The sequence below is a fragment of the Coffea arabica genome, chromosome 9e (assembly GCF_036785885.1).
Source record: "Coffea arabica cultivar ET-39 chromosome 9e, Coffea Arabica ET-39 HiFi, whole genome shotgun sequence".
In the NCBI taxonomy this organism is placed as follows: domain Eukaryota; kingdom Viridiplantae; phylum Streptophyta; class Magnoliopsida; order Gentianales; family Rubiaceae; genus Coffea; species Coffea arabica.
Window position 1 is genome coordinate 39,143,477 of NC_092327.1, and position 24,629 is coordinate 39,168,105.

The 24,629-nt window shown below is 35.8% G+C and overlaps 5 protein-coding genes and 1 long non-coding RNA gene across 8 annotated transcripts; 3 read left to right on the forward strand and 3 right to left on the reverse strand.

Annotated features, from left to right (window-relative positions):
- Positions 1–665: 665 nt before the first annotated feature.
- Positions 666–1,447, reverse strand: LOC113710628 (uncharacterized). The gene has a single exon (XM_027233744.2). It carries the CDS (start codon positions 1,374–1,376, stop codon positions 903–905), a length of 474 nt encoding a protein of 157 aa, XP_027089545.2. The 5' UTR covers positions 1,377–1,447; the 3' UTR covers positions 666–902.
- A 5,187-nt stretch (positions 1,448–6,634) lies between these two features.
- LOC113709317 (uncharacterized) lies at positions 6,635–7,785 on the reverse strand. Its single transcript, XM_027232061.2, has one exon. It carries the CDS (start codon positions 7,695–7,697, stop codon positions 6,735–6,737), a length of 963 nt encoding a protein of 320 aa, XP_027087862.1. The 5' UTR covers positions 7,698–7,785; the 3' UTR covers positions 6,635–6,734.
- A 1,075-nt stretch (positions 7,786–8,860) lies between these two features.
- Positions 8,861–10,273, forward strand: LOC113710572 (uncharacterized). 2 transcript variants are annotated; one of them, XR_011821563.1, is made up of 3 exons: positions 8,861–9,119; positions 9,410–9,664; positions 9,761–10,273. It is a non-coding gene; the product is annotated as an uncharacterized lncRNA (long non-coding RNA). The 2 variants fall into 2 exon arrangements; XR_011821562.1 differs by having other exon boundaries at positions 9,774–10,273.
- A 1,834-nt stretch (positions 10,274–12,107) lies between these two features.
- On the forward strand, positions 12,108–15,476 carry LOC113709494 (uncharacterized). The gene is made up of 7 exons (XM_027232269.2): positions 12,108–12,473; positions 12,841–12,907; positions 13,703–13,749; positions 14,329–14,416; positions 14,619–14,752; positions 14,848–14,946; positions 15,147–15,476. The coding sequence occupies exons 1-7, from the start codon at positions 12,144–12,146 to the stop codon at positions 15,225–15,227; spliced, it is 846 nt and encodes a 281-aa protein (XP_027088070.1). The 5' UTR covers positions 12,108–12,143; the 3' UTR covers positions 15,228–15,476.
- An 885-nt stretch (positions 15,477–16,361) lies between these two features.
- Positions 16,362–18,443, forward strand: LOC113710627 (uncharacterized). The gene is made up of 3 exons (XM_027233743.2): positions 16,362–16,788; positions 17,184–17,207; positions 17,776–18,443. Exons 1-3 carry the CDS (start codon positions 16,524–16,526, stop codon positions 18,081–18,083), a joined length of 597 nt encoding a protein of 198 aa, XP_027089544.2. The 5' UTR covers positions 16,362–16,523; the 3' UTR covers positions 18,084–18,443.
- Positions 18,444–18,924: 481 nt separating this feature from the next.
- On the reverse strand, positions 18,925–24,279 carry LOC113709289 (glycosyltransferase BC10-like). 2 transcript variants are annotated; one of them, XM_027232018.2, is made up of 10 exons: positions 23,817–24,279; positions 23,214–23,330; positions 22,468–22,568; positions 21,669–21,740; positions 21,441–21,522; positions 20,685–20,765; positions 20,430–20,471; positions 20,209–20,268; positions 19,873–20,019; positions 18,925–19,668 (listed from the first exon to the last, which is right to left on the reverse strand). In XM_027232018.2, the coding sequence occupies exons 1-10, from the start codon at positions 24,129–24,131 to the stop codon at positions 19,483–19,485; spliced, it is 1,203 nt and encodes a 400-aa protein (XP_027087819.1). In that variant the 5' UTR covers positions 24,132–24,279; the 3' UTR covers positions 18,925–19,482. The 2 variants fall into 2 exon arrangements, with proteins under 2 accessions (XP_027087819.1, XP_071922175.1); XM_072066074.1 differs by lacking the exon at positions 20,430–20,471.
- Between the last annotated feature and the right edge of the window lie 350 nt (positions 24,280–24,629).

Here is a 24,629-nt window from a genome sequence, read left to right on the forward strand (position 1 = left end):
TTTGTTAATGTAAATAAAATATTTTGTTGTATTGTTAGCACCAACTAGGATTAGAGTTGCTGGTGAGTTAAGTCGCTTGCAAGTTACTCACGAGCAATTCAGTCAAATACTCGATTCAAACTCGATTTGATCGAGTTTAAACTCGAACTCGAGTAGATCAATGCATATACCAAGTCGAGTTCGGACATCCATTTGTGTTACTCGAGCGCTAGTCAAGTAGTTTAATTATTGGTATATTGTTTATATTATATTTTTATTTTTATTATGAAATGATTAATAAGGGCTAATGTTTTAGGTAATTTACCATAAGTGTTGTCTATTCAATAAAATTCATAAATGGCAAAAATGTAATATTGTAAAAACTAAAAAGAAAATGAGAATTTTAGATAATTTACCATAAATTTTTGAGGCATAGTATCAAACCCAATACCCAACTCTAATACCATGGATCAGAAGTTATTCTTTTAGATGTTTGTGCTGCTCATATTATGGTTGAGTTCAAATAACGTCAGGATTCGTCAAAGTACTTGTTTTGGATGCTTAGTTCTTAATTTTCCAAATTCTTGCGTAAAAACACCTTTTTTGATCATGTTCTGGATTTAAAAATAAATCATTTCATACTTTCTTTGAACTTCTGAAATAATGTTCTACGTATGACTTGAAAATTGCAAGCAATTACAACGGAAATACCCATATAGGAAATTGAAAACAAATAACCAATTGAAGAGACAACCAACCCGAGAGACTATGGGAAGGCTTTCCTTCATTATTCCTTGTACACAAACGAATATTTAGGACCAAGTAATAGTGCTTCAATAGTCAGTTAATTACATGCATGTTGCCTAGCTATAAATGGTTTCAGTCTTCTTTATAAGAGATGTGTGGCATCAGTGCTGCGATTTCTATGCGTAGCTGCACATTCCATAAACACAAAAGCTACCTTTGTTGCACTTATTGCTGCAACTTCCACAGTGTCTCCTATCTGACAATGGATTCACGCACCTTCCTTTGCAACAGATCTCTGGGTACTTGCATTTCTTCCCGCACATGCCACAGTTTAGTCTGTCAATTAAAACATTCACACATTTCTTCTTGCAGCAATCTGGCCCTGGACTTCCCCTTATGTGGCATACTCTGGGGTAATTGTTGCATGTCATTTTGGCCCTATATTTTTGGGGAAGGAAGCGGTTAGTCCCACGAAGTGATATTGGTGCTTCATCTTCAGGCGAAGAAATTTCAGAGGAATCAGCTACTTCAGAGCCTTCCTTGTTGCCAAGAAATGATTCGTCTCTAGATGCTTCTGCTGCTGATATTGTAATGGCCAAGGCCATCGCCATCACCATTGCAAGTAGTACTAAAATCTTTGCGCACTTCATTTCAATCCCTGGTCCAATTTTCAATTTTATAAGCTGAAGAACGAAAGAATGAGGGATTAGTTGGAGGAAGTTTGAAATTTGGATGGGTGGATGTAATGGAGGAACAAGAGTTTATATAGACAAGAATTGCATGGAAAGAACGTGGTATTCCCTGCATCGTTAGTGGGATAGTCTACTAGAACGGCTAGGAACAAACTTCAATCAAGCAAACCTAAGTTAGGCAGTGGAAGAAATATCAGCCCTTCAAGAAAGGAAGACTGCTGCCACCAAAATAAGTCAGCAGGCTACCACACATTTGACAGATTAGGAATAAGTAACCGTGAGTTTTTGTCCCTCATTATTTTGATTTTCACACGCGAAGGTAGTGGAAATTAGAGAGATACAAAGATGGAAAAACCATCATGTTGATTGAAGATCAGAAAAAAATTCTTTCAGTTGAATACTTGGGATCTCTTTTTCAGCATAATAAATAAAAGGAGTGGCCTCGTTGGCGTTTTTTTCCCAAAAAAAAAAAAAGGAATAATAGTGCCTCATTGATCGTGCATATATATTTTAAATTAGAAAAGTATCACTAAATTAGAATTGTTTTTGGAAAAAGGTACTCTACCTTCGTAAAAAGATATCCTTACCTTCAATATAAAACAAATTAAAGTTCTGGTAGGCAAACATCATGAAGCTAAATTGTCACGGACAGTTAAGACTTGATCAACTTTTTTAAGTCCTAATTTATTTACCAAGAACCTTGAGTACTGAGTTAGTCGTCAAATACTATCCTAATCTTAGCCAAAGTGATGGATTATGTAACTTTTTTCTAAGTTTGGGCAGATAAATCTGGAGTTGTTAAAAGTCAGATGTGGATTTTGCAGGTCAATGGATGTTAGCTGCTTAAATTTAGAAACCACTCGAACCAGAGCTCACAAGAAACGTTTAAATAGGTCTAGAAAGCCCAGAATGAGACCAGAATCCTGCTTGGATTTCTGAACTTTGATTTTGGAATTCGTTACACTTGCACTTAAAGTGTTCTTAGCGTCTGTGATTTGACTATCATATACAATTATACAGTACTAACATTTCAGGTTCCTAATTTGACCCTACGGAGCAGAGCGGACCCACCTTTGACTCGTTGCCTTAAAACTTTATTTTAATGGGTAAAAAACAAAAGAGTCCCAGTGGGAAATCTAATATACAGAAAAATCTCCATGGTTTCAAAATATACAACACGACACCCCGTACTTTGAACTAAATTGTAAAGGTGACGGAATCCGTTAAACTTAATGGAAATGGAGAAAATAACCAAAATACCCTGATATAATTAAGCAAAAGACAGCTCAAAAAAATCATTTGTTTTATTCTTTAGATAGAGAGAATTGAGGGTTAAGGGATAAAACAGGTATATTTGTTAAAAATTAGGTATAAATTTTTTTTTTTTAGGTTCCAATAAGTCATTTCCGTTAAGTTTAACGGATTCCGTCACCTTTACAATTTAGTTCAAAGTACGGTCGTGTTGTATATTTTGAAACCACAGGGAGCTTTTCTGTGTATTAGGTTTACCACAGGAGACTTTTTTGTATTTTATCCTATTTTAATTCATGTGAAACGCAACAACAGATCTTCCCTCCAATTTTCTATTCCGCTCTTTATTTCACTATTTATTATATTCTCATTTCTTTTGCATAAACATTTATACTTTATATTTTTTTATTTTCTTAAATTGAAATAACTCTAAGGGAGTAAAAAATAAAATGCAACAGTCTAAAAAGATAATATATAATAGAAAAGTAAAATTTACAATAGAAAATTCACAAAATTTTCATTAAACAATTAATTTTGCTCTTTTTAGTTTGTTGAATTTCGTGTATTACCTTGTTAATATTTCTTGAAATCTTATGAAGACAGAAAAAAAGAATTATAATATGATGTTTATAAAGGAAAAATAAAAATATAATAAAAAATGGAACAATGAGTGGGATGGAAGATTCGTTCTCAAAAAAATATATATATTATCACATTCTATTGCTTCTGCTTATTTTCCTGCGAAAAAGGGAAAAGGAAGCTCAATTGTTTCCGCAAAATTCATTACCGTATATGAAACTTGCAACTGCATTTCACGACTTATTATCTAGGTTCATGATTTTAATACTCGCGTAAGTGAACGTCTAGCCCTGAAATATATCATAGTTATTGAAGCACAAAAATGGAAATATCTGGTTCCTTTATTTTGGTTACTTTAAGATAAGAAACTGGACGCAATAATAATAATAATAATAATAATAATAATAATAATAATAATAATAATGATAATAATAATAAAGGAGAAAGAATTCACAATGATCTTCTTAGTTTCTTAAATTTAACAATAAAAGTATTTTAAAAAGTTTCTTCTCAAAGCAAAGCCGACATTGGCTTCTCCCTTTTTACAGTTTCTTTAGACCCCCTCCCTGTAGAATAAGACAAATTAGCCTCTTTAGATTTTTTAGATTATACAAATGTTATCATTGTCAAAAAACAAGTCAACTATTTATCATTCCCCTACATAGACTAAATTAGTTTATACAAATGTTATCGTTGCCAAAAAAAAAAAAAAAAGAAGAAGTCAACTATTTATAATTCCCCTACTGACTGAACTTAATGAAAATCACCTCCTTTTTTTTTTCTCTCTTTTTAATTCCTGAAATACTGGTGGATGTGGAGGGAAGGAGGCACCCACAAGACTTTAGAAATTCTTTTTTCCCTCCTTAAAAAAATTAAATTTTTTATATCCTTTTAGAAATTAGACTTTACCCTCTCCCCATTAAGATTTTTTAGAAATCCTTCATTTAATCTTAAAATTTAACAGTTTTCACTTATATCGTCGCAATCTTAGACTTCCTTTTATGTACTTGTACACCTTTACTAGTCTTGCCCCCAAATCCTTTTTTTTTTTCGCCCCTAGTTCTGCATTATAAATGTTCTCAGGGAAGTAATACTCATTGATTTCCTAAAATACCTTTCTACATAAATAAAGTCAATGTGAGGTTAAAAATGAGAGATAAATGCTAGTCAAGACAGTACAAGTTGTCCCTTTATTCCTAATTTCTTATAGTTGATCTCTGAAATCTTAAAAAGAATTGGGAAAATTTGGCACATCTTCGCCTATATATTTTTCCCTCTAACAAACCTTCTGAGACATGCTAGCATGTTGAATCTCAAAGTCGTAACATAAATATTTTTCTTGTAAACTGGATTGAGCTGTGACGGCTGACAAATGCTAAGACTATGTAATACCTATTATATTAGAATCGAAATCCTGTGTTTTAAGCTCCTTGAAATTGAACAGTAAGACAAATACATTCTTAAATTTTACCAACAGGAAGAATATTCGTACCTATATATATATATAATTTCATCAAGTTGTATTCCATTATATCAACTTGATCCCAACTCCTAATTACAGTCAACATCAAGTTGGTGAATATGAAATTGATAACGTTGACAGTTTCATGTACTTTCTGCCTTCAAGGAAAACCAAGATGGCCAAATTTTTCAAATTCTAATTCCTATAGCATTTTACGGCCGGCAAGCAGCAAAAGTCAGCGGCACCAAATATGTTCTACTATTAATGTGACCATTCGAATTGAAGCCCACCTCTTTGATCAACTCATCGGGTTTTTTTTTTTTTCTTTTTTTCAACTGTTTAATCAGTTCCAGTTGCACTATAATATTCAATTACATGCAGTGCAAGAGTTGGATTTATTTTCTTTCACGACTTTGTTGCCAGTGCTCGTCAATGTTTAATAGGCTTAATGTTCGTTCAGTCAAAGTCCATCTGCAAATTCCTGTGCATTACTAACTAATGGGATTGTGACAAGAAAGTTGCCCGTTTAGTCTTCGAGTCTAAAATTTGCTTGTGCCCACATGTATTTCCAACCTGTTCAACACAATTACTTGGCACGTAATTATCATTCTTTCAATCACCGTTTTTAGCTAATACTTAATGAGTAAATCTTATATATACTGACAGTTTATATACTATAATCATTAGATTCATGACATGTGTGCAAATGTTGAATTTCAAATTCAAATTTTACATAGTTATCATTCATCCAACGCTGACAGTGTATACACTGTAATCTATACTTAATTAGGGTTTTTTTTCTCCTATTTTCTTCCATTGTATTAGGTTAAATTTAGAACATATACATCTTTGGTGTTTGTTACCATAGGAACCTACATGGTAAATCTTGATCTTATAATGGGTGATAAGTTCGCAATTAATGGCTGATAAAGCAATATAAGTCAGTTTTGCTCAGTATACATCTTCAATTTCTTTGTTAAAGAGAATGCATTCGATAATTCATGTCAAAAACATGCTACTCATGATGGATTTTGTATTTTTATGTCAAAGTTTATTTGTTATTAGTTGTTCATATTTTTGTTATCACTTACAAAATAATTCTGCATGCGTTGTTGCTTTGTATGATTAGTGGAACCAATTGTTCTGATTTTTCTAATAAGATTACAACTAACATGTTATTGTCCAACATATTGTCTAATTATAACAAACAAGATTACACGTACCCAACAACAATATAAGGAGATGACTACAAACATATTCTTAAATTACGCTCACAATAGTAATAGTAGAACCTCAGATCTCCTTCCGATAACCATGGTACAATTAAATGGTTAAAACAACTGTCATGGGAAGAAAATAAACTTTGTGATTCCAGAATAACAGACACAATAAATAAATAAATATAAATATAAACATATACATATATTCATACACACACACACACACATATATATATATATATGTATAATGGTACTAGAACTTAAAGCCCATCTAACTCAAATTTAAAGAAATGGCAGATTTCATCATGACAATTTATTTTTCTAACTAAATAGAGGAAATATGCGGGATTTACTCTGGTTTACTGGATTACATTGTATAAACTGAAGCCACATGACACCGCGGTCTGATCATCAGTTGAGGTAAAAAGAACAACCCGGCCTGGGACTTCAGTCGGGACATAATTTGCAATTCTGCAAAGTTTCTTCGAGAAGGACTTGTAACTTTGCAACATGGCACATTTTGACTGTAATTTATTAGTATATTACTGGCTTCTTTTAAGCTTTATTTCCAAGCCTTTATTTGGTAAACACCTTCTTCACAAGTCGCAGATTGACATCACTCTCACCCTCCAGACTGGAATTCACGTAAGAAGTGATTAACAACAAAGCATTTTTAAAAGTAATTATATGTTACATAGCTCTCACAGAATTTGTAATTGTAATCAAAATGAACAGAGGGAAATTTCAGTATGAAGAAACAATGAAAAAGTATAAGTATTGATTGAGCCTTTGTAACCAAGAATTTTATGCATAACCGCAGAACCCATAATCACAGCGATCAGCAGGTTTGCATTTGATGTTGCATCCGCCGCAGTTGTTCTTATCGTACAATGTATTCTTGCATTTTCCGTTGCAGCAGTTTTCACCAAATTTGCACTTGATGTTGCATCCACCACAATTTATAGTATCGTTCGACTTGTTCTTGCATTTTCGATTGCAGCAGATTTCACCAGATTTGCACTTGATGTTGCATCCACCACAATTGTTCTTATCGTTTGATGTGCTCCTACATTTTCCATTGCAGCAGATTTCACCAGGTTTGCACTTGATGTTGCATCCACCACAATTATTCTTATCGGATACCATGCTCCTGCATTTTCCATTGCAGCAGATTTCACCAGCTTTGCACTTGATGTTGCATCCACCACAATTATTCTTATCGGATACCATGCTCCTGCATTTTCCATTGCAGCAGAATTCACCAGCTTTGCACTTGATGTTGCATCCACCACAATTATTCTTATCGGATACTATGCTCCTGCATTTTCCATTGCAGCAGATTTCACCAGATTTGCACTTGTTGTTGCATCCACCACAATTATTCTTATCGGATAATATGTTCCTGCATTTTCCGTTGCAGCAGATTTCACCATTATTGCACTTGTGGCCACACATAAAACAGTTCAAGCTATCAGTCTTCACATTGACACATTTCTTGTAGCAGCAATCTGGTCCAGCACTGCCCTTCAGACGACAAACTCTTGGATATACGTCACAGGTATAATTTCCCGGAAGTTTTTGCTGAGCAAGGGAGCGGCCACTTAGTCGTATCAAAGGCTTGGATCCTCCAAAATCAGGGGTTAGAAAATCATCGAAGTTGCTCAAGTCCTCGTCTTCATCAATCATGTCATCAGCCCTGAATGCTCCAACGATAATTGTTATTGATGATAGAAGAAGGAAGAGTATGAAGAGTCTTAGTGCCTCCATGGCTTTGAAATTTTAGTTGTAGGACTCTGGGAGGCAGTAGGGAGTTGAGAATGACATTCGAGGAATTGGGCTTTTTATGGAAGCATTAATTGGCAAAGAGTTGACTGAGGGAAATTGAAGTTGCAAGTCTTGCTTTTTTTCTGTTGTCCCGATTCAATTTACTACTTGCAGTTTACCGAGTCTAAGAAATACCGTGTTTCCACTTGCCAATCAGCGAATCTATTTTCAAACAACTATTTTCTTGATTGGAAATGAAGAAAGTGGATTACCAGAGGATCTGTATCCCCACTCTAAAGAAAATGGCAGCAATGGACTTCTTGATTGGCCTCTACTCGCCCAGGGGTGACACGGTATGTGGTCGGTCAAGTGTGTATATTCTTGCTTAGAAGGGCAATTTGCTGAATTTTTCACTGCTCCACTACTTTATTCATGATGTCAACCTTCAACAGCCTGCAGATGAAAGCAAGGATCTCTAAGGCCTAGAATTTTGAATTCTTAGTAATTTTCTGAAGCGAAACTCGTTAATTAGGAAGACTCAGTGAACCTTTTTTTTTTCCCTCCTGTTTTTAATTCTTTCTTCTTTTTGCAGACTCAAGTTCAATCTTAACTTGATTAGCATAGAATTGAAATTTATAGGAACAAAACTCAAGTTACTCGAGCTCATCTCAATAAAAATTCGCTCGAGTTAGGCTCGATAAATAAATAAATCAAACTGGAGCACAACTGTAAACTCGTTAAAATAATCAAACAAATTTGAACATAAGGTTTGATTAGACTCATTCACATCCCTAAACCAGAGTAACCATTACCAACTGTCTAACTCTTGCTCTACAATGAGACATACCATTCGATTCCTAAAGTTAAAGCAATACATCGGAGAAGATCTAAATCAGAAACTACGCCTTACATGTTCAAAGAGATTCTAGAAAAAGGAAAAAGATGTGAAATGATGTTGGAATAAAATCTGATTTCGTTTGCAGCTCTTCTGTCAATTAAAGTGGTCGACAAATATTTCCCTTGTTGAGTTGGGTAAGTAAGGTACATATTCTAATCCTCCCAGCCGCAGCTTTCGAGGATCAAGTGTGCCTAGTCTTGCCTGCATACACGATTATAAAGGATCGAAGAAGCTATCATTTAAGACATTCCAATTCTACTCCAAGAAATTACACTAGTATTTCTGAGCAGCCAAAGACCATGATTTTTCATTGTCTCATTTTTGTGGGTTTTATCTCTTTCCTACCCTCAACTGATTCCAGTATTTCTGCACTCAGCGAGAAGCTTTCTCCCACGATGAATAATGACAAGATTAATAATGTTCCTATAATGGAGTTGCAATCCAGCAAGGGGCAATACAAGCTTCCCGTTCCACATCAGAACTTGAGGCCGCGGAACCTCCGGCATCACCCTCTCCGCCTAAAATTAGTAAGGGGTGGTGCTTCATTCTTGCAGAAAGTGTTGTATTCTTCTTCCGATTACTTTTCCTTCCTTCCTTCGTGATTCTTGATCTTAGCTTCAATGAAACTTGACACTTCACAGTCACTGACGGAGTAGCCATGTGGCCCTCAACTTTCAAATATTAGAATTTAAGCTAATAATTTTGTTAATTTAGCTCGCACTATTGCACTGCATAAAATGCGACTTAAATTATTGATTGAGCATCAAAATCATAGATAAAATAGTGTAGAATATGATTATGTGAGAGTTGCCAACAGGTCCATGGAATGGTCAACATTTTTGGATGGGGAGTTCTCTTGCCTATTGGTACAATAGTTGCAAGACACTTCAAGAAATTGCCTTCGAACAACGCTGATTGGTACTCTCTGCACATATTATCCCAAACATCAGGATTCCTTTTGGGCACAATTGGATGGGGCCTTGGTTTGTCTATTAGAAGTGCAGCCAAAAAGCATAATATGAGTGTCCACGGAATTCTTGGCACCATCATTTTTGCCTTGGCCACATTACAAGTAATTAAGATCCCAAATCCCTTCCTTTTTTTTTTTTTTGGTCAATTAAGGGTTATTTTTGTTTCTTTATGCAGACAAGACAATAACATATTACAGTTAATTATAGCAGTGTGTGTGAGACCAAATCAAGAAGAACATGGATCGAAGACTTATTGGGTGATAAGCCATCATATTTTGGGCTATGCTCTGATTATTCTCATCATCTCAAATGTGTATGAAGGAATTGGCCATCAAAATTTTGCAGCAGCCAAGAATTGGAAATGGATTTATGGCGCCATCCTGGGGGCACTTGTCTTTACATTCCTTGCATTGGAGCTTGTAAGGCGTGTTAAATTTGATGTCAGGTCGGCGTAGTGATTCTAGATCATCAGAAGAACTACTGTATTTTTTTTATATATATATATATAGAAAACGAAAATTCAATAATAATATTATTAATGAGTTAGTTGGAAATCGTTCGAGTACAATTTATTTGACAAGGTCGGGAAGAAAAATTCATAAAGATTCAGTTAGGTTGGCAAATTTAACGATCAAAACTACTACATCTGATTGTATGACTAATGGAGGAATTTCATGTAATTTTCTTATCGATTTTTTTATTAATTGAATGTATATTTGAATTTTTAATTAAATCTGCTTTACTGTTCGTTAGCTCTTTTGAATTGATTGCAACATGTTTGATTATCCTAAAATTTGATTTTTGAAATTTTACACCAAGAAATACGGAATTTCAAATTTTTTATTGTTATCAAGGCTATACATCTCATCCACTGGTTTCCTTGTACAATACTTCATTTATTATCACAAAAGATGTTTCTGAACATTTTAGAGGTTGGTGTAAATTTTTTGTGTCATTTTTTATAATTTTTATTTTACCCTCCAAATAAAGGATAAAATAATACTGTCATCTCTCTGAAATAAACACATACACGCACCCCTATTTTTCTATCCTAATATAACTTCCAATAAAGAATAACTGCTAATAACTTTCTATCCCAAAAAAAAAAAAGAAAAAAATATTTTTTCTATCCCAAAGAATAACTGCTAATAACTTTTATGTGAAAATATCCAAATGGAAACCTACTTGTGAATTATACACACAGGAGATATTGACTGCCTATCAATATTTTTTGGTAATAATGCAAATTAAAAGCGAACTATATATTTATTGGCGATGGATCTCATTTATTTATTTGGGGGTTTATTATGAGTTTTTGGATGCCAGGTGGTAATTGTTACCCAAAGAAAGAAAGGACAATGGCCCGAATTCAAACAACATAAAATCAAAACCGTAGAAATATAAAAGAAAAATTTGTCAAATTGATCCCTAACATTTTCATAAAAAACTTTTTTAGTCCCGAATATTTAAAATCAGCCAAAATAATCCCTAACATATAAATTATGAGCCAGTTTGGTCCTAATGCTCGTATTTGCTTATTTCTCCGACTAAAAACAGCACACCTCTCTCACGTGGGCATAATTTCAAGGGCAAAATAGGAAAACATTGGTTAATCCATGGTTTTACAGGCAAAACCCCCTTGGATTCCTATTACTTTTCTCCCTTTCCCTCGACACCATTTTGCAAACTAGCCGGAAACCATCAACAAATTTCACCTTCTCAGTCAAAGCAGCGTTTGCACTTTTCTTGATTTCCCTGTCCCCATATCAAACCGCCAAGCCCTTCTTCAATTTCAACATACCTCTCAAAATAATTCAACAAAGTCTCAAAACTCATCTCAATTGGTTGGCGCATTCTCCACCAATTTTATTGCTGACAAACCCATCAATTTTATTGCTGGGGTTTTCTAGGGCAAGCAAAAAAGACTTAACATTCTTGAAAGTAACAAAACCATAGACTTTTGATAAAAATCTTGCGGTAGAATGGGATGTCATCAACGATGGAAAGAACGGTATGGAGACTGCTAGGATGGACAATTACAGCTTCTGAAGGATTCAACAACTTGGGATTTCGTGAAGGATTGCAAAATGCAAAATTTCACCTTCTTCAAATTTCAAGTTTTCTGGTTCTCTTGAGATCATTAGGCTTTGGGTTAGTGGTAATGGTGGAATGCATCTGATGGAGTAGGTGCAGGGAAAATGACTCAAGATTGACTCTAGGAGGAGTGGATGGAGTTATGGAAGAGTAGCCGTTGAGAACTCGAGCTTTGAAGAGAATATTCTTTTTCTTTCAGAGTCTAAAATCATGGATTAACGAATGTCTTCCGATTTTGCCCTTAAAATTATATCCACGTGAGAGAGGTGTACTGTTTTTAGTCGGAGAAATGAGCAAATACGAGCATTAGGACCAAACTGGCTCATAATTTGTATGTTAGGGACTATTCTGGCTGATTTTAAATTTTGTGAAAATGTTAGGGACCAATTTGGCAAAATTCCCAATATAAAATGAGCAATACTTTATGGACCAAAAAATATATTTGGACCCTATAAAACCAATATTTGCTCCAAAGTCCCAAAGAAAATGGAGAGTGCAGAATCAGCCTCAGCAATCGCCGAGAGAGAAAAACGGGACAACCAAAATCCGATTTCGAGCGTACCGAAATTAACGGAAAGTGGGAGTTCAGAAATGGCGGCTGCTTCCGCCATGGACGGTGTGGCTGCGGCGGCACTGAAATCGGTGCTGCAGCGCCTGCAACAGACGGCGGATAGGTGCGGACGTGGGTCAGATAGGATCCGTGTAGTCGCTGTTAGCAAGACGAAGCCGGTTTCACTTCTCCGGCAAGTTTACGACGCCGGCCACCGTTGCTTCGGGGAGAACTACGTCCAGGAACTCGTAGAAAAAGCGCCTCAGGTTTTTCTTCTACTTCTTAGCTCCTCCCTATACATAATTTTAACTTTGCTTATTTTTTTGAAAAAAAATTGCAGATTTTTGTGGGGATTAGTTATTGAGGAATTTATTTTTTGTATTTCAGTTCGTTCGTTTCCCGTTAATTTTTTATTTATAGCAGAAGTATGAGATTTTTATCAAAAAGATTAATACGAGATGATGGACTATAAACATCCAATTTGGGGTGGAAATGAAGACCTTGAAAGAAAAGGATTGTATTTTGGCTGAGTTTTTCTACCTTTTTTTTTTGTTTGCTCACATTTTGTGTGATAGGTATACAGAAAGTATGAATCTTTAGCTGAAAATTTATGTTTTTTGGGTGAAAATGCAGCTACCGGAGGATATAGAGTGGCGTTTCATTGGGAATTTGCAGAGTAATAAAGTGAAGCCGCTTTTAAGTATGTTTTCCTAACTCCGAACTCCCTCATTTTCAGAGTATGTATACATGCAACTGCATCTTGGTTTTGATTTCGTTGGTTTAATAAAAAGGCAAGTGTGCTAAGAAAAAATGGAGATAAACTAGAAAACAGTTCTTGAGTTTCTAGGAAATGAGTTTAGTTGGAGTAAGATGTAGGCTGAGTGCGAACCTCAGTCTTTTTTTTTTTTTAAGGGGTACTTGGATAGGGAAGATATGATGTTCGGATGGAGGATTTAAAATGTTATTCTGGAGCAATTTCTTGAACAAAATCTTTTGATGCTTTACGCCTGCCCTTCAAGTTAAACTAAACATGCAATTCCAATTCAACCTACTGTCCGACATTCTGACTGGATAGTTAATTTAGACTGATAACCTAAATTTATGATTAAGTGTCAGATAACCTATTGTTCTTTGAGCATTTTGGCTCATCATTTCAAGGTAGTATTGAAAGCAGTGTACTTAGCTAATAGGGCTTTAAATAGGACACTTGATTGTTTATGGTTCATAATGTCAGTCATCTAGAGTTTGAAAGACCGATACAGCATTATATTTGCCAATTCAGCAGGAACGGACTGATGCGCGCTTAATTAGTTTACTCTCCGGTTGATCATCTGTTTAATAAATGGCTCTATGGTGTCCAGAAGTCTGGATTTTATTACTTGTATTTCTTGAAACTTCTTATTGCCCCATTTATATTCTTTTCTCCAGTATGTTGAGTATACTGTGCCATTTTCTTATCAGTTGATTCTCAGCCACTCTTTTTTTTTTTTGCCAGCTGGAGTGCCAAATCTTGCCATGGTGGAAACTGTTGATGATGAGAAGGTATGAATGTTAGCAGTAATAGTATTTTTATCAAATAGGTGAGGACCTTCATAGAGTTAGTTCTTGGTGCTCTGTGGTCGCACTTTGCTATTGTGCTGAGTCAAAAGGTATCTACATTATTAAGAGACGCTTTAGCTACATTTATAATACTTTGGTAGTAAGGCTGTCGGTCCAAAGATTTTCTAAAGTGGTTGGTTTACATGCTGAGACATGTCATGATTGATAGCGAGTAAGGTTGAAGCTGTTCGTCCTAGGTGATTACTGCAAAAGCACCTCCCAGCATTCCCTCCCTTCCTCCATCTGTCCTAGTCATAATTAAGTTTAAATCACTGTGTTGCTTCTCATAGTAAAGACGACTTTACTTTCAGCATAATGAATCTTAAAAAATTTTTAACTTGGAGTTCAGAAAATGTTGCTGGATCATATGGATAAGTACAAACACATCTACTTGCGCCAATGGTTCCTGATGGGCATTGTGATGATACCCAATACCTGCTAATGAGTATCATTGCCGATGTCTTTATGCATTGTTGTGATTGTTATTGTCTTGAACTCAAAATCTATCCTTTGATCTTGTAGATTGCCAATCTTCTTGACCGCGTGGCTGGAAACATTGGAAGAAAGCCTTTAAAAGTGTTTGTCCAAGTTAACACAAGTGGGGAAGCATGTGGGTAACTAGCGTATGTCACTAATTTAGTAGGATCTCCAGTATTTTTCAGAAGCATATAGGAAGCCACGTTTAATTTGCTGCTGGTCACAGTTCCTTGGACAGATCAACACACTGAGACACAAACACTGCAATGAACAAATTTTTTCTGCTGGAGAAAAATGAAAAATTTGTTAAAGTTAGTTTTTTCTGCTTTTTGCAGCTAAATATGGTGTTGAACCTGCTGGTTGTGTGGAGCTTGTCAAACATGTTACTTTGTGCTGCCCAAACCTTGAATTTTGTGGCCTAATGACAATAGGAATGGCTGATTATACTTCCACCCCAGAAAATTTCAAGGTGGTAATTTTGGTTAAATTGGTAATTGTTGTCTCGGATTGTCTTATTCTAGTGCCATTTAAATTGTTCTGATGATGGCAGTGATTTACTTGCAGACTTTGGCAGATTGCAGAACTGAGGTCTGCAAGGCACTTGGAATTACGGAAGAGCAATGTGAACTGTCAATGGGCATGTCTGGCGACTTTGAGCTTGCTGTAAGTTAATTTTCGCTTGTGACTCGCTGTTAGCATCTCATTTGCAACTGAGATATATTTCTTGAAGTGAATGTACCATATTTCTTGTTGGTTTTCCCCATTCGCGTCTTTGGGTTGGAGTATTAGGCTTTCCTACTCATCGCCTGCATGACTTACGTGAAGTATCTTGTGTGTGGTGTTTTTTTTTTTTTTTTTGGCAGATTGAAATGGGTAGTACAAATGTTCGAATTGGATCCACCATATTTGGAGCGAGGGAGTATCCAAAGAGGCAGTCGAATTAGCAATGCAAATATCAGCATCGCCACCCTTGGCAAGTTTAATTACAGAAATCACACACCGTTTACCCCCAGCAGCTGCTTGATCAGCTTGCCCAAGATTTATGTTGTATTTTTTAATATCATGCAAGCTAGACTGAGCCCTCTGATTTTAAGGTTGCTTATATTTGAGCCCTCTTGACAGTTTTTAATCACTTATATCCGCTGATGTATCAAATGGCATGCAAAGCACTTGATGAGTTGTGCATTTTTTTCTTTTTTATCTTCAATTCTTAAAACTGGCCGTCTCCTTTTTTCTTCCTTCCTATGGCTTTCAACATACACAACAGTATTTTCGAGGAGCCTATATTAGCAATTTGGCACTACGCTAATGGCACTCCATTCTACATTTCCTTCTCTGCATTATTGGACTGGCTTTTCTTGGTTTCCCAATTTAAATTAGTCAAAAGTGATATTTAGCTTCGTCTATTCTTTCCCAGCAAGCAAATGGACGACCAATTAGGAGTATTATTTTACCCTGCACCTGCATTCCTGTCCCTATTGCAGGCCAGCCGTCTCCTGGTGACTTGTTCCTCGCAATAATTTTCCGAAATCTGCTCCGTGTCGCACCTCATTTTTTTAAAAAATAAATAAATGATTTATTTTGGTGCTAGAAAAAATGTATTTTATTTGAAAATTTTTATTTTAAAATTAGTTTTTATTTTAGAGAATAAAAAAGGAGGGTCCAAAATGGGACTTAAAAAGTGCGACGATTTTGACCCAAAATTAATAGTTTAAGAAGGGTTTTTAACGAAAAATAAAAGTCGACACTTGGTATCGAGTTTAGAAAACAATTGAGTTTGAAGAGATTGATATCATTTGGAATAGGTTGGAGATTTATTTATAATTTTCGCAGATCTGGTATATATGTAAATCTTTTAAATCTGTTGTTTCTTATATATGTAAATCTTTTAAATCTGTTGTTTCTATGATACATTCGATGATTATTTTTTTGTCATTAGTGCAGATTTATGAATGAAATGATATTTTTTATTCAAAGAAAAAAAAAAGAAAAAGATCAATGATGATTATAGGACTTACCATTATTCAAGCGACTGAGGTAAGGTACTCAGATGATCTTTTAGTAAAAATAGAAATAAAAATGAAGTAAAAACAAAAGGTAAAATTTTGGTCTCTACACTCCGAGACAAAATTCTAGGGATACAAACCAAATAAGATACTAGATGGGATGACAATAAAAAGCAAAGAATAACAGAGCGTAACATACTCAACCGCCGTTATTCCAGATCCCAAAAGATCTCCATGCAAAGACATATAGGCAAAAGGAACAAACTAACGAGTATAACTCCAGAAACACAGATGAATCTACAGCACAAACAACAGGGAACATGCAGTCCCAAGATGATGAGGTTAGCTACAGGGCTGATGGGTATGTGCCTTGCCGGTTACATAGCTGTCCCGCCAATTTATTGGCACCTCTCCGAGACACTGACTTCCGTAGGCCACTTTTCTTGTCCCCCTTGCGACTGCGATTGCCCTGATCTACCCCTTTTCTCCAACTCACAAGGTAGACAAAAATGTACAGCATGTTACCAATTATCCCTCAATGATGATGGTTGTTTATATTATAAATATGTGAAAATCCAACAGTTATTTCGCCATTGGACAGTGAATTTTTTTAACCTTAGGGTATGATAAACGTAAATGCCATTTTTATTTGGTCATCTGGAAATAATTTTTGGTACTATCACATGCAATGGAATTTTTATTCTGGGTTCATCCTAGAGTATAGTCTGATGAAACCATTAAAATTTGTTGAAATAATTTGGTTTACAGTCGTCGGCCATGTGTGGAAATAATTTGTTGAACATACGTGTCTGATTAATTTGCTAGATGCATTAATGCAGTATTTATAGCGATGAGCATATCTAAGCGTACGTGGTTTCGTTGTTTACCATGCAGGGTTGAACTTCAGTTTCTTTACAGGTTAGTTCTTCAATTCCCCTATGAAGTATCATGAACGCAGTCTAGGATAATATTTCTGGCGCCATGAATGATTGAAGTCTACTTTGAAAGATGCAAGCTCTCAATTTGCTGCGAGACCATTATTGACCTAGGATTCTTTTTTGATCGAAGAAGATCTACTGTCATTAAAATTCTATCATTTTATATTCTTGGTGTAAGATGGCCTCCTTTGTTCTTCTTGATTGGAGATAAATCTACGAATCAGAGCACTTAAATACCAGTCTGTTCCTTGCAACATCATACAGCAGAATCACTGGCTGAATTAGCTGATATCAACTTGGTGCTTTCAACAGTAATTAAAATCCATTTCCTTTGAGGCCGCGCCTCGGAACTTCGCATGTTCTGCAGCAATGCTAGGAAAGAAGGCTTTGACATTCCCTTGCATAGTTGATTAAGTGCGTCTTTAAAGAACTCTCCTTCGGGGGAAGAAAATCAGTTTACACAGGAACAGGACATTTTAGGGTGCCCCTTTGCTGATTAACATGATGGTTTTCTATTCTTACTAATAGTTGATTATTTCCCCACTCAGATTGCATGAAACATGATCCCGAAATGAGTGAAGAGACGGAAAAGAGTTATGTGGATTCGTTGTCCGACGAGTTGAAGCAGAGGGAAGCTGTAGCTCTGGAAAATCAGTACCGCGCCGACATGGCACTGCTGGAGGCTAAAAAAGTAACGTCACAGTATCAGAAGGAAGCAGAAAAGTGCAATTCCGGGATGGAAACTTGTGAGGAGGCCAGGGAGAAGGCAGAAGCAGCTCTGGAAGTGCAAAAAGAGCTCAGTGAGATGTGGGAGATGCGGGCTAGGCAAAGAGGATGGAAGGAAGCCACCATCTGATCATATCATCTTAGGCTCATTGTAGAGTCGTGGTGCAAAGCTTATAGCAATGCCCCGATTGAGTTGGGAACTGTGATCCTACTAAATTTAAGTTAATCAAATGTCAGAGCTTCAATTTGATCCCCCAGATTATCAAATCACAAAGCCTTCTTCATTTGCAACACCACTTCTTTCCTTTGTTTTTCCAGGAATGATGGATTGCAGAAGTTGGATGCAGGAGTAAAGGATTGTGTGTATATGGTTATAAAACTCATTAGCCAACAAATTACAAGTATAAATTGCACCTTTGAACTTTCCAAGTTCTTTACAACCTGAATGAGTATAAGAATGGTCTTTCAGAGTTGATGGCAACTCTAGCTATCAAAAACTGGGTGATTCGATTTCGAACAAGTCATAATTGGGTGATAGATATAGTTAAGTCATCCTATCAAAATAAACGGATCAAAAATGAATATGACCCTCAATGGATAGGAATTACCTATTTATGACCTACTTATGACCTATTTAAAATTTTACTTACAATTTTTTTGTTCGACAAGAAATAATAATATTTTATTACGGTAAGAAAAAATCAAAGATATAGTATCAAGGTTAGTAAATAAATCCTTTTATCCAATAAAAAGAAAAAAATCAATGAAAATTGTACATACTAAAAATAATGATCATGATGAGCTTCAAATGATGTCAGACTATAAGAGTTGAAATATTTAAGTATAACAAGAGAAATCAATTAACACAATAGTTGAAGAGTTTACTTGAATTTTAGAAGCGGAGGAGAGAAAGAGAAGGCAAAAATAAATGAAAAATCAAAGAAAACAAATATAATAGTAAACATGATGGATAAACTTTGAAAAATAGTTATTGAATTGATGAAAAATCTAAAATTTTCCACCTAACACCTACTAATAAATGAGTTTGAATTTACATTAGTTTTAAAATAAAATGGGTCCACACTGGTGATCCAAAGTCAAGCTATCATCTAACACCCACTAATTAAATAAACCTACTTGAACCACTCATTTAGACCTAAACAAGATACATTACACACCCAAACCCATTTATTTGTGGACGAATATTGGAGTGGGTCCCCTTAAAACAACTCTAATAATGTCTACATATGCTTTGGGCAATTCATGCGTATGTCAATATGGACATACAGCTAAGTATGTAATTGGGCCTTGTATCAACAACGATCTACAGGCAGCCCCGGGTCAACCTAAATATCAGTATCAACTACCAAAAAACATCTCTGCTTGCTATATATTTTTATCTGTATGTATGATATCTATCAATCTTTGTATATCCTTACTGGGTAGCATCAGCATTTTACATAAGATAGCAACTAGCTGGATGGTTTGGTGAGGTTGAGACGCCTGAGATGTTAGTAACAGGAGTACAATTAACTCAGAGCGAAGTGTCCAGCAATGAAGGGGGTACCAGATTGGCCAACCACCCCTTCACTTAAAAGGCGCATGGCAGCTCCTTGGGAGAACTTCCTGGCAAATAGAAAGCAAGGAACCAGTGTACCATTATTGCTGCACCACTCTGTCCTAAATTCTGTCTCGTAGTATACGTGGTTCATACCCTGTAAACATCCATAGGAGAAGAGTCAGCTCTCCACTCAAAAACAGGGACTTGATATGGGTGTCTTAAAGAGTGATTGAAGGATGAAACAGTTCAGTGATGAGTACGCGTCATGTAAACCGTCTATTAGTAGTTTAAACATCATTTAACCATAAGCTTAAATGTCAAGCACCCCATCAGAAGCAGAAAGGCCACAAGATTAAACCTTTATTCTTCGGATTTGTTGAGGTCCAGCATCTGCATGTCTAAATGTTATAGGGTGCCAGCCCTTCGTTTCCATGTTGCTCATAGATTGGTTCCACAAAGTATAAGTCACCGGCCTTTGTTCAATTTCATCTTCAAGATCATTCATCTGTCCAGAATAAGAAGGTGATTGCCAATAAACTATAGGAAACCAAAGCATCAGGAGCAAACATTTTAAAACCAAAGAAACAAATCTTGACAAAGAAAGGGAGCGCACAACCAAGAATGTAGTAATACTGTACGGAAACAAAAACAATAAATGTGAAAGAGAATAGATTGAAGAGCAATCATAACTTACAGCAAGTAACGTCGGCACGTAATGTTCATCGGGGATACAGTTGTGCTGCTTCTGAAGCTTCTGTAATGGTTATTGCGAAACGTTAATGAAATAGGTTAGAAACATAGACACAAATGCCGGCAAACAAGCAGCTAGGCCTGTTTTTCAGACCCAAATTCCAAAATGAACTGGAAGCACTTCTCCATTTTAGAGCAGGCTATTACAAAAATTCTTTAACTTACAAGGTTCATCTTTCCCTTACTGGCGTCCACCATAGGACGTCTCTGAACAAGTCATAGGAAAATCACAGTGAGCTAGCATGTAATTGGAATCCCTTCAAATTAGAACATTACACCAATTTTGCAAAAAAAATTTATGTAAAAGACACTGTAGCTCAAGCACTTGTAATTTGAAGTCAGAAGCTTATTTTTTAAAGAAAAAAAAAAGGTAATTGAAATCAGGGGAAGATAAAATAAAGTGGTTTCTCTCTCACATACCTTGCAGAACTTTTGAAAAATTGGAAAGATGACTTGATCATCTACAATAACTTCTGCATGCTTCCGGATCACAGTAATCCACTGCAATTATCCATCACGTTAATTAGTTCTACTTGCAAACCATTTGACCCAAGTACTCAATCATGAAAAGAAAGTTATCAGCTAGTACTGCCAGATTACCCTTGAAAATGAAGTATTCTTTCCAAGTATCAACCCTTTAATTCTTTAAGAGAAATCATTCTCATCTTTTATATGACTTTTCAATTTTTTTTCCCGCAGAGGGAATTGGCTTCTTCATAGAGAGAGAGAGTTCTAACAAATTAGCAAAAACGTTTCATATGAACATAGCAACACACAGAAAAAGTCTACATCTAAAATTAGCAATTAGTACAACAACGGTTTCCTAGCTCCACAGATTGAAGGAACCAGTAGATGTCACCCAGCATATTCGTGTATTTCTATAGAAGCCACCTTAGAAGACGGATCCGTTTTGCAGTGGCAAATTTGGCAATCAAGAACATAAATGCCACCTTATTATCATAATTCAATACATAAATGAAACAACTGACTATTATCAAGTAGATAAACCGTTATCCTAAATCAATCAGACTACCTTACTTGAAAAACAAGAATGAAGCAGCCATAATTTGCTTCTCCTAATCATCCAAAAAACACGGAAAATAGTACACAATTAACATACTAATGGAAATCGTGTCAAAGATAGAAAAACATAAAATCAGGATTGAAGGGAATTACCTGTGATCCTTTCCGCCATTTGTTCTTAGGTATAACTGGTGACATCTTCTGATTATAGCGTCCTTCCTTTTTATCAAGAAAACTGCAAGATGGAACAGAAACTCAGGAAGTTCTGTTATGTGGCAGACAGCCTAAAAGATTTGACAAGGCTCATGTGATTTAGAAAACCCAAGAGTCAATCTGCAATCACACAGCATTTATCCTAGCAGATCAAGTATATCCACTTACCTGTCCACGAAACTCCTTGGAGAAGCCATTAGATAGTTGTAGATATAGCTGAAGTTGTACAATGGAACACAACTGCAAAACGAAAATGGTAGATTCAATCAGAAGCAACAGGAGAAGGGCTGTAGTCAAAGAGAGTAAAAACCTCTAGTCATCTATAATAAAACACCCAGCTCAATCACTCTGTGACATCCAAGTTACCTATACCCAATGTCGCTAGGAGGAATTTTATGAATTAGCAAGTAAAAATAATTTAAACAAAAATTAAATGAGCTAAAAGGTGCTGCTGATAAATATGACAGAGAGAATCAACTGACTTGATAAGCTAAAAAGGTGGGGGTGTTTTTGAAAAACTTTGCTGTAGCAGAGTTTTTAGAATATATTTTGGAATATTTTTAGAAAATATTTTGAGATATTTAAGAGTAGAAGAGTTTCTAGAATATATTTTGAGATATTTTTTAAAATTTTAAAAAAATTTAAACTAATTTTTAGATTTCCTTTTAGAGTACTTTTTAAAATTGTATTTGAAAAACTAGTTTTTGAAAAACACCCCAAAAACAGGGGATCCAAACAGAGTTACTGTTTTTCCATTTATCAGTCCCACTTTTTGCATTGTGATTTATGCATCTAAGAAGAACATTCCTGCTAACTTGTACATATAAAGGATTGACCACCCCATGTAGGTCAAAAATCCAAGTACGCAATACAGCCATCACAAACTACATAAGAACGCCAAAACTTCATCATACAGAGTCTCAAGAATTACTAAACAGAGGCTAATTTGAAGGCAAAACAGAAGAACCTTTCTGATAAGAGAACAAATCTCTGGTTAGCTGGATTTTCCAGAGCTGCTCCAAGTAGCAACCTCTCAGCTTCAATCATGCTAGATTCTCCCCATGCTACCTACACCATCTTTCATGTCAATCAGTGGAAAAGACAGAACTTACTTAGACAACTTATTTAAACAGAAAAGAAGATGGGAAAATATAATTTAAATTCCAAATTAAGTCCTCCATTTTTCTTCTGCCGCGAATGCTTATCAAAACATTGCAACCCACACTTAGGTATTTGAACATCCAATGTGCAACATGTTCACAGTGACATGCAGGAGAAATCAAAGAGAACAAAAGCCAGTCTGCCTGGGTAATCCATTTGTCTATGACCATATAACGCTCTTCCTTTTTTGACGAAAATGTTGTTGTCTATTCTCTGACTTTTCTCCTAAGGACTCATTTTTTTGTGGGTAATGTATGTATATTATTCGGTCATCCCTGTCATAATAGTAAAATATCCATAGAAAAGATGAACCCCCAAGTTTAGATGTTCGTTTACTGACAATCAGATAAACCAATGGATTTTTGCTGTCCTGACTATCAAAAGAAGTCCTTTTTCCTTCAGATGTCTTTTCATTTTTATTATTGGTTCATGCAAAATATACCGGCATCTATCATCCCTCACATTTGCTGCTCTCTGATCAAATTAAGCGCAGACTAATACCCTGCCATCCAAGCAACTAAATGGTGAGCTAGTGAATACAATTCTATTTACCTTAATGCTATTCTTTAACTGACGATTATAAAAGAAAGATGTCTTCGTAGTTGATTCATCAAATACAAACCCAGGTTCCGCATGTATATACACCGAAAAATTTCCCACATCAGCATTCTGCAAATAAGAGGAAAAAATTAAATTAAAAAAATAAATGCCAAGTTGTAAATTCAGCAGCTAGGCATAAAACACTTAGTTAAACCATGCTCCTCCATTCTTTTGAATAAATAAACGAAAAGATATTTATTAATAACCCAAATAAAAAAGACAATTTAAGAACCAAGTAGCGTAGCCAATAGCACAAACGCCAGAACTCACAAGTTCCCAACTTCGAGTCATTTTCAACGGAACCAGCCGGAGAAAATTTAACCAGACGGGGAAAAAAAACTGAATCTTTACTTCAATTGTCATAAATTGCAGAAAATGAATCGAAGAAATCAGCAATTGTAAAATAAAATTTCCAAAGAGAAAAAAGAAACGGCTACGTTTTGAAGAATTTTGTCATCATCTCAAAAGAATACTAGTTGAAAAGAGTAATAAATAAGGAAAAAAGAAAATGATATAAAGTACTAATAGCACTTGCGACAAGGAAGATTGATTTACCTCGAAAAAGCTTCCCCAAAGAAAATCCAGCGGTAAATTTCTCCGAGCAAGAAATAAAAACGCAATCTTGGCATTGCCTTCAAACTCATAACTGCTCATAAATCTCGACCGATGACGAACAAAAGAAGTGGGGGGCGACAAACCCGGCTCCGAGTCGGAGTAAGACAGAGAATATTGCAGTCTGAGAAAAGCCATTAAACAAAGAATAATGCACACTCCAATCACCAGTTTCCAGCTTAACCGCAGCATGTACCTCACCGGTATCCCCGGCGCCGCCGTTGCTCCTCCGCCACCTGCCACCGCCTTCTTCATCATACGTCCTCCTCAATATTTCAAAAAAATTTCTCATCAATTTTGAATCATTTAACAAAGGAAGGCGTGAAAAAGGTTGAAAAATTATAGAAAGTCTTCAGGTTCAGATGTGGCGTGTGCTTTGCTGGTTGGTTGCTGCCTCTTTTCTTTTTTTCTTTTTCTGGTTATGTCATGCGGAAAGGCGGAAAGTATACAGCTGGTGAGGGAGAGAAGAGATGCCGACTCCGAAACGGAACGCTGTTGTTTGGTGGATTTCGTGAACTCTATAGCTTGTTCTGAATCTGACAATCGAAAGTTCAAATGCCCACTCGGTCATTACTGGTGGTATTTAAATCAGGGGATGGCTGCGGAACCACCGCAACATGGTCAGTTTTAGGGTTAATTACACTTTGCCCACCTGAACTTGAGGGTGAGTAACACTTCACCCCTTTGTACTTAGGCAATATACACTTTACCCCCCGTACTAACATCTTGAGGGTTCTGAATGAAATCATCAATTTT

Bases quoted from the DNA above. Each gene is read 5' to 3' on its own strand.
- LOC113710628 (XM_027233744.2), bottom strand. From the start codon at position 1,376: ATGAAGTGCGCAAAGATTTTAGTACTACTTGCAATGGTGATGGCGATG.
- LOC113710627 (XM_027233743.2), top strand. From the start codon at position 16,524: ATGCAAAGACATATAGGCAAAAGGAACAAACTAACGAGTATAACTCCA. The intron at 16,789-17,183 runs GTAGACAAAAAT...TTTACCATGCAG, and splicing joins CCTTTTCTCCAACTCACAAG to GGTTGAACTTCAGTTTCTTT. The intron at 17,208-17,775 runs GTTAGTTCTTCA...TTCCCCACTCAG, and splicing joins GAACTTCAGTTTCTTTACAG to ATTGCATGAAACATGATCCC.
- LOC113709317 (XM_027232061.2), bottom strand. From the start codon at position 7,697: ATGGAGGCACTAAGACTCTTCATACTCTTCCTTCTTCTATCATCAATA.
- LOC113709494 (XM_027232269.2), top strand. From the start codon at position 12,144: ATGGAGAGTGCAGAATCAGCCTCAGCAATCGCCGAGAGAGAAAAACGG. The intron at 12,474-12,840 runs GTTTTTCTTCTA...GTGAAAATGCAG, and splicing joins TCGTAGAAAAAGCGCCTCAG to CTACCGGAGGATATAGAGTG. The intron at 14,753-14,847 runs GTGGTAATTTTG...ATTTACTTGCAG, and splicing joins CCACCCCAGAAAATTTCAAG to ACTTTGGCAGATTGCAGAAC.
- LOC113709289 (XM_027232018.2), bottom strand. From the start codon at position 24,131: ATGATGAAGAAGGCGGTGGCAGGTGGCGGAGGAGCAACGGCGGCGCCG. The intron at 20,766-21,440 runs GTAATTCCCTTC...GGATAATTGCAG, and splicing joins AATGGCGGAAAGGATCACAG to TGGATTACTGTGATCCGGAA. The intron at 20,020-20,208 runs GTAAGTTATGAT...TATTCTGGACAG, and splicing joins ACGTGCCGACGTTACTTGCT to ATGAATGATCTTGAAGATGA.